This window comes from Dreissena polymorpha, chromosome 16, assembly GCF_020536995.1.
Source record: "Dreissena polymorpha isolate Duluth1 chromosome 16, UMN_Dpol_1.0, whole genome shotgun sequence".
Taxonomy (NCBI): domain Eukaryota; kingdom Metazoa; phylum Mollusca; class Bivalvia; order Myida; family Dreissenidae; genus Dreissena; species Dreissena polymorpha.
The window spans coordinates 8168580-8184342 of record NC_068370.1 but is presented as its reverse complement, the minus strand read 5'-3'; the positions used below and the strand labels follow the sequence as shown (position 1 = coordinate 8184342).

General features: G+C 37.5%; 1 protein-coding gene across 1 annotated transcript; it reads right to left on the bottom strand.

Moving 5' to 3' along the window:
* Window positions 1–8827: 8827 nt before the first annotated feature.
* LOC127862604 (uncharacterized) lies at window positions 8828–11327 on the bottom strand. Its single transcript, XM_052401798.1, has 3 exons — window positions 11200–11327; window positions 10879–11008; window positions 8828–9096 (listed from the first exon to the last, which is right to left on the bottom strand). Exons 1-3 carry the CDS (start codon window positions 11292–11294, stop codon window positions 8893–8895), a joined length of 429 nt encoding a protein of 142 aa, XP_052257758.1. The 5' UTR covers window positions 11295–11327; the 3' UTR covers window positions 8828–8892.
* Between the last annotated feature and the right edge of the window lie 4436 nt (window positions 11328–15763).

Genomic DNA, 15763 nt, shown 5'->3' with positions numbered 1-15763 from the left:
TCTTGAGAATCTGGTTGAATGAATTCATGTGGTGTGAATTTTTTAACATAAGGCTTTTTTTTGCTTCCGAAGCTCAATAAACCCCTAGTCTCATCTTTTGATTTTTATGTATGACCATGGAAACGCGGAAAAAAGGCCAAATTTTTAAGGAAAGAAACACTGACATGGGTGTTTCAATTATGTCGACAAACATGTCCATGAAGGTGCTTCGTCTACCATGAAAGTCGCAGTCGATAATACAGTTGAGATGAGAGCACGCTTCCGTTAGCTTTTAAAAAGTTGGGAAGTCCTGAATTCCAAGCCTAAAATTTGGAACGTCCCAGACATAAATTTCAAAAGTCCACTGTTATTTTAGAAAATTTTAATACACGTACATGTTCCAACTCATCCATTACCCGATAAATCAGTAGTATTACGATTTCTATTTTCAAAACCAAAATACGGACAATATGCGTTCTGCTACATCCGCCATTATACACAAGTTGAATTATGGGATGGGGGAATTCCATTGAACATGCGTTAATCACGTGACGCGATTTGAGAGAAACTAGCGAAGATATTTCGTCAATTGCAGTCCATGTCATTACCATCTGCTAACAAATCAGAAAATAAATAAATAAAATACCGGAGAAAATCGGTACCAAATGAACCATTTCCAAAATGCCGAATTCGTTCTCAAATGATCGCGCACGCGAAACAAATTCGTAATTGATAATTTGTCGGTTTATTTGCTATCTCCAGAGCCGAGATTTCATCGCATTGGCGATCAGGGGATGGGGTTTATTACAGACTGCTTATTTTCAATGCGTATAATCAAAGTATTATCCAAAAAAATCAGGATTTTACTATTCACGGAAAGTTACGAAAATTCTAGCAACAAATAAACATTTCTCGTGTATTTCGTGTACAGATGAAAATCATGCAAAAATTAGACTTCATGCACAACGTAACTCATTCTTCCCGCGGGGAAAGCGTGGACTCTAATATTTGATTGCTGAATAAAAACTTCGTAATGCAGAGGTCGCTTATATTGCTAATATTATTGTATACAGCTTCACGTGGGGTCGGCGTGTATTCGGTTGCCTGAGAACTGATTGGCTGATGCGCTTACCAAGAAGACTTTGATTGAGAGCTGGAAAAATCAATATTGGCCACTCGCTGGAAAATCATTGAAAACAGTAGCTCTTGTGCGGAGTAAACGGTCTGAATAACCCATTTACTGTTGACATTTGAACGTGTTGTGTATTAGAAAATAGCGTACATTCATGCGGATTATCGGACGTCCAAGGGACTTCCACCATTTGCATAATTGACGTACGACTGCCAATTTCGGGCGTAATTTACGCCAGGACGTCCACTAACGGAAGCGCTGTGAGAGTAGACAATGATGCACATGAAAGCTTTCCAAGTCTTGAGTTGACATTTTGAATGAAGATTACTGTGTTGATGTGCATGGTTGCTTTGTGGATTATCAAAATGAAAGAGACTTAGTATTAAATGCTGCTAAAATCTTATCTCACAGAGTGCAATTGGAATTATTCATGTTTATTTTATGCTTTCCGATGGTTTATAGAGAAATATCAGGTGAATTAAATCTGATAATTTCACTGTTCAAACAATGAAAATTATCCGTTGAAAATTAATATTGCAGGAAGGAAGACCAGATGATGTTGTTAAAAAGGATAAGTATATGGTTGCTCAGTCTACCACACAGGAAAGTATAGAAAAATCCAATGCTAATACAAATGTAAATAAAACAACAACAAAATTTTAACTTTACAAAATTTGCTTACTCTTGGCCCAATTAATGTTTTGTCCGTCACAACTGACTTTGGTCTACAGGATTCTGTTTTTGGACCCTGGGAGTATAAAAATGATCATAACTGCATCGTAAAGTATACCATTCAAGGCTCAGACATCAGTCATTCAATTCGCCTTGATAACATGTTAACAAGAGGAATACCAACTACTGAAAGATCATCCCTCGCTTTCCGTTGGTATTCATGGATTCGTTTGAAGGCCATTGCAAATCAAAAAAACTTACCAATAAACTCAGTGCTGACAAATGAGGGTCAATTTCTTTCACTTCTACACGAAGTAAATCTTTATTACACTAAATGTTCAAAAGCTTGTAGAGATGAAGGCTTAGAGCCAAATCGTGGACCACAATCCCATGAAGATGCTTGCAATTTAGAGCGCCTTCATTATTATGGAAAGGGCACAATAAAATACTACAGAAAACAACTTTCTTGCAGCTAGTTGCAAAAAGATATGGAGAAAATGTAAAGGCTGAATATTTGGTAAACCCAACTACACGACTCATAAGTTGCACAGACTATGAGGAAATATTAAGGGACGTTCATTCAGAAATTATCCACAATTATTCAAGACACGAAAAGTTGTTAAAGAACTTTGCTGGGCCTCAATGTAATGAGGATCGTCCTAATAATGAAAGGATCAACTTTGATGTCAAATTTACATCTTCCTCTTCTAAGGCAAAACAGGAACTTAAGACAGACTCGGACTTGCCTTTACAAAAAGTATTAGAACCAACAGAAGCAGACACGAGCGAATTTTACCTTAGAAAATGCAATCTTTGCAGCAAAGTCCGATGGTTAGGAAAGAGAGCAGCTGAAAAGTTTGTCTTGGGCTCATATGTATATGGTAACCTTCATAAACAAGTACATTTCTCCTGCAATCTGCTTCATGGCACTTCATGTGATGAGGAAAATGACATTATTCCTCTTCCATGTTCTGAACAAAGTCCACAACTATGGGTAGCATACAACAGTCTGCACGAGTCAAAACTGACACCAGTTGCTTTTGTGTTGAAAACAATAAGCGAAGTTAGTGCAGGTGTTGAACATGTTCAGATAATGGCAAAATATGCATGCACGAGTCAAGAATTTGACATAATCAAAGGCATGGCAGTATACACTCAGTCTCTGCCTTCGGCATGTGTGAAGTTTGTTCAATCTTTGACAACTGGTCGATTTAAGTCTTATAAAGAAATCCCCCATTTTAAAAAAGGAAAGCTTAATATAACAAAACCACGCGAAGCTCTTGTTTGTCAATCATGGTTAGATCATAGCGAGCTGTCATCTGAAGACCCATCTGCTCGGCACACTGTGCTAAATCTAAGTGGAATTCGTGATCTCCATGCAACATATGGTGCCATGAAAATGATTCATTGCTCTCAATGTGGAATGTGTTCACCAGGATTTGAAGCAGATGCAGATAAATGTATACAGGTCCCTGAAGCTGGCCAACAGATTCCACTGTCAAACTCTTTTCTTCTGCAAGCTTTAAAACAGTCTCAGGTCTTAGCAGGGTCTAGTGTCACTCTCGACTCAGCATTTTCAAGTGCTATAGTTTATAATGATGAAACAGTAACAGGGATTTGTACAAATTGTTCAAAATTTTGTAAAATTGAGGATGGAATTGTAACATTGCTGCACAAAAATTCTGCTGCTGAAGAGAGTTCTCAGGGAACCACTGTTGACAGTCAGCAATCTATTAATGACAATATTTCAAATATAAACCCTTACGGTCCTGAAAATCTGATGGCTCTTGATATTTTTCAAGATGAGGCCTCATATCAGCATTCAATGTTCATGGACACTTTATCGCAGGCTGAAAAACTAGTTCTATCACCGATCCATGCTGTAATAGTTATATTGCGTTCTCGAACTAATAATATCCCATTCTCCAGATATGGATCAATATCTTTTGCGATAAAAGAACCAGTCAAAACTAAAGCTCTTCCTTGGCACACTTTTCAAAAGTTGCCATTTGTTATCATGGTCTCTAAGCAAGAAGATGGAAGCATTAATGAAGCTAAAATTAATATGGCAAAGATTGTTCATGCAAAAGAGCTTATGGAGCGTGAAGTGACTTGTCCTGTGTATGGTACCAAAAGACCATTTTACAGGTACTGTGATAAGGTTCATACACCTTTTACAGTAGCTGCCATGGAGAATCTAGCAAGTCAGCTATCAGATACAAGCACTGCTGTTTACCCAAATGGTTTGAGAAAAATCAATGTTGAGCTAATCCATGAGCGGGCTTCTAAAAGATTAACTATTCAGCTGTTCTCTGAATGGATAAACTCTGGTTTTATTATCGGAAGTGGCATAAAAGATGCGATTCTAATTGAAAATCAAAAAGCCACATCCAGCTGCCTTAACATGGAACAAATTGCAAATCTAATATGGAACGATCTAGCAAAGTTCATACTAGAGAGTCAAACTAATGACAAACTTAACCATGATCAAGATCCAAATGAAACCATAAAAATAACACTCACTGATGTTGTCTTGTACGGTGTTTCAGAGGAAATGGCTCAATCCTAGCACAGATGTTTCAAATGCATCACAAAAAAACATTGAACAGGTATTATTACCTGAAGATGAATTGAAAAACCTAACCTACCTATGTTGTGAAGAAGTAGAACTTCTCCTAGGGAGAGCAGCAATGATGAAGGAGATTCAGGTAGTGTTGCACAGGGTGGAGTTTCTAACTTGTCTGAAAACCCAGAGCAAATTCTCAAGAATGGAATGCAAAACACAGTGTTACAAAGGATCTCAGCACCAGATGTGGACCGCCAGAACCCTGTTGCTGAGGATACACAAGGATACCTACAAATGGCTTTCCCGGATGTCTTCCTCACTGGTGATGCATGTCCACACCAAGAACGTCCTCGTAGCATTAAAAATAAATCAGGCAGCTACAAATTTGCTTACCTGTATTGGGTATGCGCACAAAAACGAGCGATGGTCAATACTGAGCTTCAATTTCTAGTTCATAGCATGATTAAACGAGAACATAGCAAGGGAAAGGCCAAGCTCGCTCTGAAAAGTGATGCCTTTTGAAACAACTGGAATACCTGTAAAAGAGGATTTAATGCAAAATGCAGAGCTTCGTGACTGGACCGTATCAAACCTAATGATGTTCAAGTCATCAATACCGGATACAGCTCCATTCTGGAAAAGGTCAAGGGATGATGCAATAGCTGTTCAACGGGATTGGGAAGAAAGTGTTCCTTGGCGAAAAGACAAAATGCCAATGTCAATTATGCTGTTCCAGACTCGTGCTCCACCGTATAACCATCACCCGGCAATTCACAACGTCTGTCCAGGTACAGAGACCCTCTCCATCCAGAGTGACCAAGAATTTTTGGAAGGTCGGCGAAGAAACGTACTACAGTATCCAAGCATCGTATCGTTTATGTGCGCATTGATGGCAGAGCTGGACACAACGTTTTTATCAAGAATTAGATATGATGGTGATGCCTTTTTTACACGGTTTGAATGGGGTGCAAATGCCAATCCACATGCTCATAGGCTGTATTTTAGTCGTGAATTCAGTCAGCACATGGACAGCTTGAAACTTAATATACAAAACTGCCTTCAGAGTGCCAAAGATGAATGTTTAAATACTGGCCAGGATCTCGACAATCCTCTTGTTCAAGACACTATCCGTACTAGGGTACTCGACTGTTGGGATCATGCTAGGAAGGATTACATTGAATATATGCGACCATTCTACACCAACTGGAATGCAGGTTTACTAGCAGATGGTAAAAACAAGACATTTGATTTCATCTATGAAAGGACCTCCGCCATCTGCAGACTGAACATGGCAAGTGTGATAGACAATGCCCTCACAACCGGTGATTTTTCAACATTGGACACAATATATGTGACTGTTGTCAATGGAACATGTCGCCACTTAGGTCATACAGGAATAAACGATCAGCCTTCAAAAACAGATAAATGTGCAGTGGTTAAGAAAAAGCAATCAACATGCAAGGAAACAGGGAATAAACAGTCCACAGAGGTTATTACCTGTAAAAGGCGAAAACCGCAACCAATGAATAAAGTACCCACCATTGAGCCTGACAAACACAATAAGAAAATTTTTCAACTTCAGTTTGAATGTAACGACAAATGGTTTAATGGTCATGATCCTTTTGAGATTCTGCATGTTCTTAGCAATGCTGATGACAAAGCTGTTGTGCCAGAGTTTCTCAGAAAACCTCCAGTAATAGAGGTTAGTTGTTGCCAAAATAAAGACAATGGGGTGCAGGACTTAAATCTTGAGTTCTTTTCAGATACTGGTGACTCTGCTACAGAGTATGTAACTAAATATGCCTTTAAAGATGCAATTCCCACTAAAACATCTAATGAAGTGCTCATAACTGCAATGGAGAAGTTGCAAGATGGTGAACCAATAAATCAAGGTGCTGTTCAAAAAATGTACAATAGCCATGCCATTGCTGGAACAACATCTATCTTTCAGGCAACTCACCTCAATCAAAATATCCCACATGTTCTTTCAAATGTTAACATCAAAAGTTGCAGTGTATCTGGTTTGTCTCTGCTGAGAACTGACTATGATAAAAAAGATGGCGAAGATTACATTCTCCCACCTCTCATTAAACAATTTGATGGGCGACATGGCACAACAGCTGTTTTCATCGAATGTGGCAAAGAGTCGCCAAAACTGAAGGCAGAGATACAATGCAACATGTGTCTACATCAGTTTTGTGACTTGTTTGATGTTAAAGAAATTAAACCCAATGATGGTGCAAGATTCTTACAATTTAAAAGAAGAAGTACTGCAAGAAATGGCAGATTGAATGCATTAAAGCTCATACCTTGCCATGGTATAAGAATGGCAAATCCCCGTGGAAAACAATATTGGCACTATTGTAGAACACTCTGCCTTTGGAAGATTCCTTGCCACAAAACTACTGACTTCTCACCAATTGCTGAAGATGCAGAATCTTTAAAGAAAGCTTGGATTGATCTATTCAATCAAACATTTCTTGATGGTAATGGACTTCCACCATGGGCATACAAATTTTGGAAACATCACCATCTTCCTCGAAACAACAACTCTGATTCAGATTCATCCTCAGACGAAGATGTCGAAGAAAACCAGCAAGCTTGTGCAGTAGATGCAACTGATGACACTAATCTTAGCAAAATTAAAAGCAGTAATTACGATTCCGCTTCAAAACCGATAGCACGCCCCGGAAATGAACAGTTTTATCAAAACCCCGTTGATCGCTTGCGGTCTGCCCCGCAGCAGGGCATAGATTCCAAGCCATGTTTCAGTGATTCTGACGTTTTAGCCAATCCTGAAGGTGTTGATTTTATGAAGAGCTGGCTAGGAGAGAATGTTATACCTTCTATGGCTGAAATACATGCTCATATTTCAAATCTCACAAACACACAAGGAGTTTTGTCAAGTAATTCATTTGAAGCATCTTCATTAAATGATAAACAAAAGATGGCTCATGACATTGTTGTTGATTATGTTAAAATTAGATTAAATTGGGAAAAAAATAAACAAGCACCTCCCCCAAACCCCTTGCGTCTCATTCTAATGGGCAATCCAGGTACTGGAAAAAGCTGGACACTAAAATGCATCATAAGCAGTGTAATAAGCCTCTTACAATCTAACCCTGATTCAGATGCACAGGTAAGCACTTGGACAGACAGAATCAAACTTGCAGCTCCCACAGGAGCTGCATCAAGTCAGATGTACTTCAAGTCAGAGACTTTGCATCGACTTTTTTGTATACCTGTCCATCTAAATGAAAAAGATTTGCGTCTGGAAGAAACATCTGCCACATATTCCAGACTTATGCTCAATTTTGACCCCAAAAAATTCTTTCTCCTCATTGTTGATGAGTTTTCCATGCTGTCACGAGAGATGTTTGCCTTTGTAACTGAACGACTGATTCAGTGCAACATTGATCTCGACAATATTGGCATTGTTCTTATTGGGGACCCAGCACAGATTCTTCCGATTGCAGCTGAACCTCTCTGGAGCGCTCGTTCTTACACGCATGAAAACAAAAAATGCAGTTCCCTTTCTATTAATGGTTTGATAAGGTTTAGACAGGTCTTCAAATTTCCACCGTTACAAACAATTCCAAACTATGACAAATGGCAATCGTTAACATCGCCTAAAGATCGTCTTTTATCAGAAGATATTACTGCTTGTCGGAAAGATCTGATGCTGGGCCAATTTGATGCTGTGTTTTTGACTGAAGTCAAAAGAACAGATGTTGATCCCATTAGTCAATGTTTCACTGGAAAAGTGCTTGTCAATATGAGGTATGGTAAAAAATGCAGGGAAAAAGAAATGCTTTTCCTTAGAAAAAACTGTGCAACAGAACGTGATATGAAGATGGACGGGAAGTGGAACAGTGCACATATCATCCATGGGTATCATTTTCATTCAAAAAACCATGAAAATAGGTCAACTGTTGAGTCTGAAAACGCAAAAGCTCTTCTCAGACATCACAAAATAACAGGAAATCCGATAATGCGAATAGACTCAATACATCGTCCAGCAGCAAAAGAAAACAAGCTGAGAGCAATGTCTGCAAAAGAATTTGAAGGTGCCCCACCCAGCTGGCACGCATGCAGGGGAATGAGAGTCATGCTCTTACGTAACATTGCTCCAAGTATAGGTCTCTACAATGGATCATTACATACTTTGGTGGGACCAATATATAACAGGGACAGCATTGTTGCTTCTTTAACTAGTGCAGATTTGAAAACAGGAGAATTACAGGACTGCATTACTACAAAACCAATCGATACATGTGGAAAAGTACAGCAGATTCCCCCAAAGAGTGTATTGCTTTCTGTTGATGATGTTCCTTATTGTAAGGATACTGTTGATGAGTTTCCTTCAGGCGTACACATGACCTGTAAGTTTCAGGGTCCTAGTAACCCACCAGAAATGCCTGATTTTATGGTAATACAAGCTTCCAATTACTCGGGCCCAAATATTTTAAGATTACCAGGATGCGAAAATTATGTCCCAATTCCTCCTGTTGAAAGTTACAAACAAAAAGCTGGGAAGACAAAGTCAAACATACCCATGATTAGAATCGCCTTGCCACTCGAAGGAGGAGATGCAGCAACAAGTTTTAAAGGACAAGGAGCTAATTTCCCATTGGCTGAAGTTGATCTGGATGGCTGGTTTCATGTGCCTGGCATATTCCTGGTTGCCATTTCTAGGGTTAGAAGTCCCGCCCATCTTCATATACGTACTTTTCCAAATTACATGGACCTTAAAGTACAAAGGCTTAAGGAAAATGTTCTTGATGCACAAGCATTTGAAGAAGCCGTAAAAGTTAAGTCTGAACGCATGTACCGACATAAAAACTGTGGCGACCCATTTTGGACTACTCATTATAATGATTTGGCAGACAGTATCATAGATAAAGCTTTTGCAAAAAGGTTAAGTATCAAAAAGGACAAAGAGGAACTGATTCGCATCGTGCAACTTATGTTCATAGACACCGATACAAATGTTATTATGAGAGTGCTTGAAAAGTTGATCGAAACCCAGGAATATCTGGTAGCTGAAGCAGCACCACACATAAGTCAAGAGGATTATGAAACCTTGACTAATTACCAAAAGAACAAATCTGTTAAACCAAAGGTTTTAAAAAGACAATTTGACGATAAGTTATCTCTAGGAGGCCCATCATGTGACATTAAGAAAAGGAAATTACCAACCCCAAAACAAAAATTGTCACCTCTTGATCCCATACCTAATGAAAATTTGCTGTCCCTAAAAACTCGACCTGATATTTCCAGACAAACATTTAAAGGTTTGCAAAACAGTGGAAATAATGTGTGCTTTTTGAATGCCCCAATTATAGCTCTTTGCCATACCAGAAGTTTTGATGCCTTCTTAAGGGAGTGTCAATACTTGCACCAGCAATGCTCTGGTTACCACCTTCAAAATGAGATTTGTCCTCTTTGTGCACTGAATGAGGTTGTAAATCGTGCCTATCGGCATCACAATTTACCCCTAAGGGATCTCCCTAAAATGCCAATTATAAAACTAACAGAGTCCCTGCTCCCTGGTTGGCGCCTAGGAATAGAACACGATGCGGATGAGTTCCTTGTTAAACTTTTTGACCGTCTTGATCAAACATACGATTGCCAAATTCACAAGGGAACTGTCAAAACTACAAAAACATGTCAAAGTTGCAGTTCCTCAAAAATCAAAGAACAATTCCGATCCCAAAGAATCTTAATCAATCTTGTAGATATAGAAGAAGCACAAATACGTATACAAGAGGGCATTAACAAATGGCTAATGGAACAGAAATTGCTTAATTGTGAACATTGTGGTGAAAAGTTACATGAGGTCAAACGTGAATTGGTCAGACCGCCCAGTCTCCTGATAATAAATATTCATCGTAGTGCACAAAAGAGAATCTCTCTTGATAATAACATTTTTATTAACAACGAGACCTATGAGTTCAAAGCGTCTGTCAATCATCACCACCAACACTACACTACTGTTGGGTGTGTTGATAATAATCACTATATTTTTTACAGTGATGAGCGTGTTCAATTGTGCCACGGAAATTTAGAGGAAACAGAACAACAAAATTTTTCCATAAATACAGTGAGAACACCACTTGAAGAATGTGCCATTGTTTTAATCTATGAACGACAATTGCATTTATAACTTAAAATTACATCTGGGAAATAAATACCATGTCTCTAATGCAACAAATTATATTCAGAAAACATGAGTACATGCATGTATGTAGGCACCTAACATACAACTGCTAGGCACATATAATCAATTTTGTTTACATAAATCTGATATTACAGACAAAATCATGTTCACCATCATATCAGAGATTTACGTATTAAATGCAAAGAGAGCCTGCGACGCAATGGATGAATCATCTTCGTCAAATCTATTTAACATATAAACAAAAAACAAAATATCTACAAACATGTCAAACAAATATAATCCCAATAAAAAGGTTGTCGGAATAAACATAGAAAATTTGTATCAAAATATAAATAGACTACTTATAACCTGTATCTTGTCAGCCCACTCTGACCCATCAACAATAGCCACGAGAGGTGTCGCTGAGCAGGGCATAGATGACAGGTCCCTCGACGCAGCGTCATCGGCTTCTTGTCTATTCGCCCTGCTCTGGCTGCATCTGTTGAAAGGCACATAAAATCGACAATTTTTACATAAATCTGAAATTACCATCGTCAAATCTATTTAACAAATAAACAAAAAACAAAATATCTACAAACATGTCAAGCATAAAAAATATAATCCCAATAAAAAGGTTGTCGGAATAAACATAGGAAATTTGTATCAAAATATAAATAGACTACTTATAACCTGTATCTTGTCAGCCCACTCTGACCCGTCAACAATAGCCACGAGAGGTGTCGCCGAGCAGGGCATAGATGACAGGTCCCTCGACGCAGCGTCATCGGCTTCTTGTCTATTCGCCCTGCTCTGGCTGCATCTGTTGAAAGGCACATAAAATCGACAATTTTTACATAAATCTGAAATTACCATCGTCAAATCTATTTAACAAATAAACAAAAAACAAAATATCTACAAACATGTCAAGCATAAAAAATATAATCCCAATAAAAAGGTTGTCGGAATAAACATAGGAAATTTGTATCAAAACATAAATAGACTACTAATAACCTGTATCTTGTCGGCCCACTCCGACCCATGATTTCAATCTTACTTTACTCTCAATATATGCTGGATAACGGAAAAGCATCTTCATGGGATTGAAGGGTGATGAGTTACATGAAAGTTTATGTTGTGTGTTATGTAAATATATACATGTTTCATTGGGTTTTTGTGCATGTAAATACTGTAAAATTAATGTTGTTTGTTATGTAAATATACATGATGTTTAAAGGTTTGTGTTAGCATTGGATATTAATTATTAATATATTATTGCATGTAAAATTGTAAATACTGTTAGATTAATGTTGTTGTGTTTTGTAAATATAATGTTCTCTAGTAATTAGTTTTTATGCTCTCCGAAATAAAATTTCGGCGGAGCATATAGTTGCCAGTTTGTCCTTCCGTCTGTCACACTTTTGTTACATTTTCTCATAGCACCTTTAAAACTTAACCAATCTCTTTCTTATATTTCCAATATTTCTATGAAAGTTAATAACAAATAATTGTTTTCATCATCAGTATATGTTAATCTGGCGAAACATGAATACATTTATTTATTTTTTATTATTAATACTTGTAAAACAAATCTTTATTATGTTCAACTTCTTTATTAAATTCATGTACATGTATGTATGAATATAACACTGTATTATGTGAATTTGGAATAAGACATCAAACTGCGAATGGACATCATTTTGGTGATTTTCTCAAACAAAACTATTCATTTCATGATCAACATATATTTTGTAATACATTATCTATAATTTAAGCTTAATAAGCAATTTTCCATGACTTTCATTAACAGTGATTGAATTTGTATCATTTAAAGTGTATTTTGAAACCGTGTGCATGCGCGGCATGGACACAGTATCATTTCATGAGTTTCTTTTTTTTTATTAATAAGAAATCCAGTTTTGAAGTATAATCAATTTTAATGATGCTATTATATATGCAAGTATATGCTTTAAGTATAATTTGTAAAACTAAAAAAATGCAACATATAAAACTGCATATTATGCACTTTTGATAAAACACAATTTATTCCCAAATTGATGTCTTATTCCCAATTCACATAATACAGTGTTAAATGATCTTTACGCGATCAATATGATGTTTAAATATTCTTATTTGTTCTCACATTGACTTAATGCTTTGTATAACTATTTTGTAAATGACAAAAAAACTGTAAAGTTTACGTCAATAAAACAATCTGTGTGTCTGTCTTATTTGGCATGTAAATACCTTGCATGGACCTCTACCTTATGATGAGGTTTGAGGTCAATGGGGTCAATGTCACTGAGGCTAATAATAGATTCTAATGTCTCACTTTTTTTACAGTTTGTCATAGCACCTTCAATAACTAACCGATCTCCTTCATATTTGGCACGTATGTACCTTGCATGGACCTCTACCTTTTGATTAGGTTTGAAGTTACTGGGGTCAAGGTCACTGAGGCTTATAATAGATTTTTCTGTCACTCTTTTGTTACAGTTTCTTAACAGATCTCTTTCATATTTGGCATGAAGGTACATTGCATGGACCTCTACCTTATGAATAGGTTTGAGGTCATTGGGGTTAAGGTCATTGAGGCTAATAATAGATTCTTCTGTCACACGTTTGTAACAGTTTCTCATAGCACCTTCAATTCTTTACTGATCTCTTTCATATTTGGCATGTAGGTACCTTGCATGGACCTCTACCTTTTGATGAGGTCACTAGGGTCAAGGTCACCAAGGCTTATAATAGTTTTTTTAGGTGGTTTTTAACACATAGATTGACAAAGCCCGTCATCGGGGAGCATCCATCAGTTTCACTGATATTCTTGTTTTTAAGGCTTTTGTCAGTTGATATTCTTAATTTTAAGTAAAATAGCATTTGCAAGCAATATCAGAAATGGAATAATTCTTTGACCGTGAAATAAAATTGTATAACTGAGCAATTGTTAAATTGCTAATAACATTTACAGGGTGCAGCATCAACGGGGTTCAAAATAATGTTGTGGTTACGGTTCCCCAACGGGGCCTATTATTTTGCTGCGACCCTACATCATTATATTCAAAATTAAAAGCCAAAATAAAAAAAATCGCGATAAAATTTAAACTGTACTGGAGGAACGTTTTTTAGCCACATCAACGTTTTTAACGGAGTGCGATTTTTATGCACGCACCGTTAGCATCATCGGCGAGGCACTTTATGTATTAAATGCATAGAGCGTCTGTGTTGCAATGGAGAAATCATCTTTTTTGTCAATGTTATTTAATGTTTTACGTAAATAGTAGTGCTGTGCCTCCGAACACAAGTGACACTCGGATTTTTTGTAGTGCTGTGCCTCCGAACACACGTGACACTCGGATTTTTTTAAAGTGCTGTGCCTCCGAACACATGTGACACTCGGATTTTTTTTAAAGTGCTGTGCGTCCGAACACATGTGACACTCGAATTTTTTTTTAAGTGCTGTGCCTCCGAACACAAGTGACACTCGGATTTTTAAACTACAAATGGGAGAAAAAGCCCGATAAGGTGATATAAGCCGAGCCTAGGAACATTGAATCGGATGGCGCCTGTTGATACCCCTGCCACTGAGCAGCTAATACGAGTTATAACTATAATTAAATGCATCGATTTGATTACCATGCCAATCCTACTAAATTTGATTTAATTCTTTAATATATAGCCATAGATAGTAGAGTGCCCTGTACTCTGACTATTTGATACAGAAAGGTCAATGTTTTATCTTTACCTGAAATAACAACGCGCGATTTGGTTAATTATTACTTTGGTCATCCAATCAATAAGCGGGTAACAGTCTACTTTCGGACAAAGAGTAAAAATGGCTGAAAAAGTTGTGGCCGAAAAATTGTAATAATCAGATGCGCCTATGAAGCTAAAATAAAAAGTGTGACAGTATTTTGGGTTTCGGGATGGTAGCCCTCCCTATAAAATTACATGTAAACTTTGCTTCACGGACCTGATTTACTCTATTTTTAGCTTACCTGTAACAAAGTTACATGGTGAGCTCACAGTACAGGCAATATGTACTTTGACAAAAACGCGTGTCCACGGTGTTCAATTGTCCCAATGGGTGACATTTTGGGGGGGGGGCGGACACACTACTGACCGCGGTGTTCAGCGAACACCTGAAATTGCCGCGATTGCACGCTATCGTAAACGGGAACACCCGTGATCACCGCGATGCTGCGCAGCCACCGTAAACACCTGTCTGTGAGAGTCATTCACACGTTTTAAATGTACATGTACAAAATAAAATCATATACTTTATGTACATGTTGATATTATGTGCACATTTTTTATGTGTACTTAAACTCGGGCAGTACGTTAAGTCGGAAACTGAAACTAAGCGTTTAGATAATCAATACTATTAACTTTTATGGTGTTAATCAATGCAATTGCCCTTTTTGTTTTCACAAAATCGGGTTTCATTTTTCCCGATTTCCAGAAAATGACTTGTACATGTTGCATGAAATCTAAATATAGCGTGTTACAGCGTGTTTGATTTTTATTTTAATCAGATGAAATGTCAATTCCAAATAATTCGCAAGCTACCCCGGTTCTTAGGAAGAAATTCACTACGAAACTTTAAATCGAAATTAAAAGATCCCAATGTTGTCTGCGCTACAAAGATTTTGTGTCAAAAATAAATACACCCATGCCAATTTTTGCGCGCTTTTTATGGTTCAGAACAAAGAAAATGAAAATATCATGGGCATATATACATGTATTTATTTGTGGCTACAATTTGTAACAGAACATGAACTCTACACAACGCGCACACTAGGCGTCAGGTGATTTACGAATGTTGCAATACACCTGTTCTGATTGGGCGCTTATTACATCAAATCTTTAAATAGAAACATGCAGAAATTCATTTGATAGTTTAGAGATATGGCGAATGTTGTGATTTTTGCGTTTCTATCACACTTTTATCTGTTTAAGCGAACACCGTAAAATGAACACCGCAACGAGTGGCGTTTGTCAAAGTACACGTTGCCTGTACTGTATGTGATTGTTTGTTGTCTGGCGTCCATGCGTGCGTCTCTCAACAGTTTGTGTGAACAGTAGAGGTCACAGTTTCAATCCAGTCTTTATAAAATTTGGTCAAAATGTTTATCTTGATGAAATCTGGATTGGGATTGTTTTAGGGTTGTCTGGTAAAAAACTAGGTCACTAGGTCAAAAACTAGGTAACTAGGTCAAATAATAGAACAACCTTGTGTAAACAATAGAGGTCACAG